Here is a 796-nt window from a genome sequence, read left to right as displayed (position 1 = left end):
AAAAAAAACACATTTGACAAAAATGTTGATGTTTTTTGGGGGGCACTGGAACGGATTAATGGTATTTCCATTCATCTCAGAGGGGGAAGATGATTTGAGAGACAACCATTTTGAGTTAAGAGCGTGGTGTGGTCACAGAATAAATGAAACTCACAAGTCAAGGCAAGGCAGTATTTATGACGTCATCTCACCATCACCATCTTCCCATCCTTGATCTCTCGGACAAACGTGGTCTCTTTGCCGTCCCATTTTTGCACTTGCACAAATTTGCCGTTTTCCACGGTGAAGGTGGACTGAAACAAAAATGCAAATGAGTGCTTGTCAAAATGATCGATCTATTATAATTTTGCATTGAGGCGTTGACATTACTTTGACTTTTCGGTCGTCCGGCGTCGTTTCATCAAACTCCTCTCCCAGTTTGGCACTGAGTTTGGTGTTGCGGAAGGTGCTCAGAGTCTCCACCACCACTTTGTCCCCATCCTTGCTGATCACCACTGTGGGTTTGGTCGCAATGCCCACTTTTCTTGTGATAGCATCCACTCCTAGTGTGATTTATTTTAGGGTTTTTTTTGGAACAACAAAATGATAATATAAATAAGTAAAACTGTAGACATATTCAAAATCGTTGTGCGTCGAGGGTAAAAGTTGACGAATTTATCAATATTTTCAAATGGCATAAATAGCGCTATGGAGCATTGGTTTAAAATGAAAAAAAAAACGTTGGCGTCAAGCCTAAACTTTCAGTTTCAAAATTAGGTCCACTTAATTTTTCACTAATTTCTGCTATTAGTCAGTC

At 39.8% G+C, this 796-nt stretch overlaps 1 protein-coding gene across 1 annotated transcript; it reads right to left on the bottom strand.

The window, feature by feature from the left end:
* Window positions 1-82: 82 nt before the first annotated feature.
* Window positions 83-549, bottom strand: LOC109509067 (fatty acid-binding protein, brain-like; the record flags this gene model as incomplete). The annotated part of the gene is made up of 2 exons (XM_019858991.1): window positions 83-293; window positions 370-549. Coding segments are annotated over 2 exons (291 nt in total), but the record flags the coding sequence as incomplete, so codon positions are not given.
* Window positions 550-796: the final 247 nt, after the last annotated feature.

The sequence above is a fragment of the Hippocampus comes genome, unplaced genomic scaffold (assembly GCF_001891065.2).
Source record: "Hippocampus comes isolate QL1 unplaced genomic scaffold, H_comes_QL1_v1.1 C16752304, whole genome shotgun sequence".
In the NCBI taxonomy this organism is placed as follows: Eukaryota; Metazoa; Chordata; class Actinopteri; order Syngnathiformes; family Syngnathidae; genus Hippocampus; species Hippocampus comes.
The sequence above is the reverse complement of the archived record's forward strand: the minus strand, read 5'-3'. Positions and strand labels throughout refer to the sequence as shown.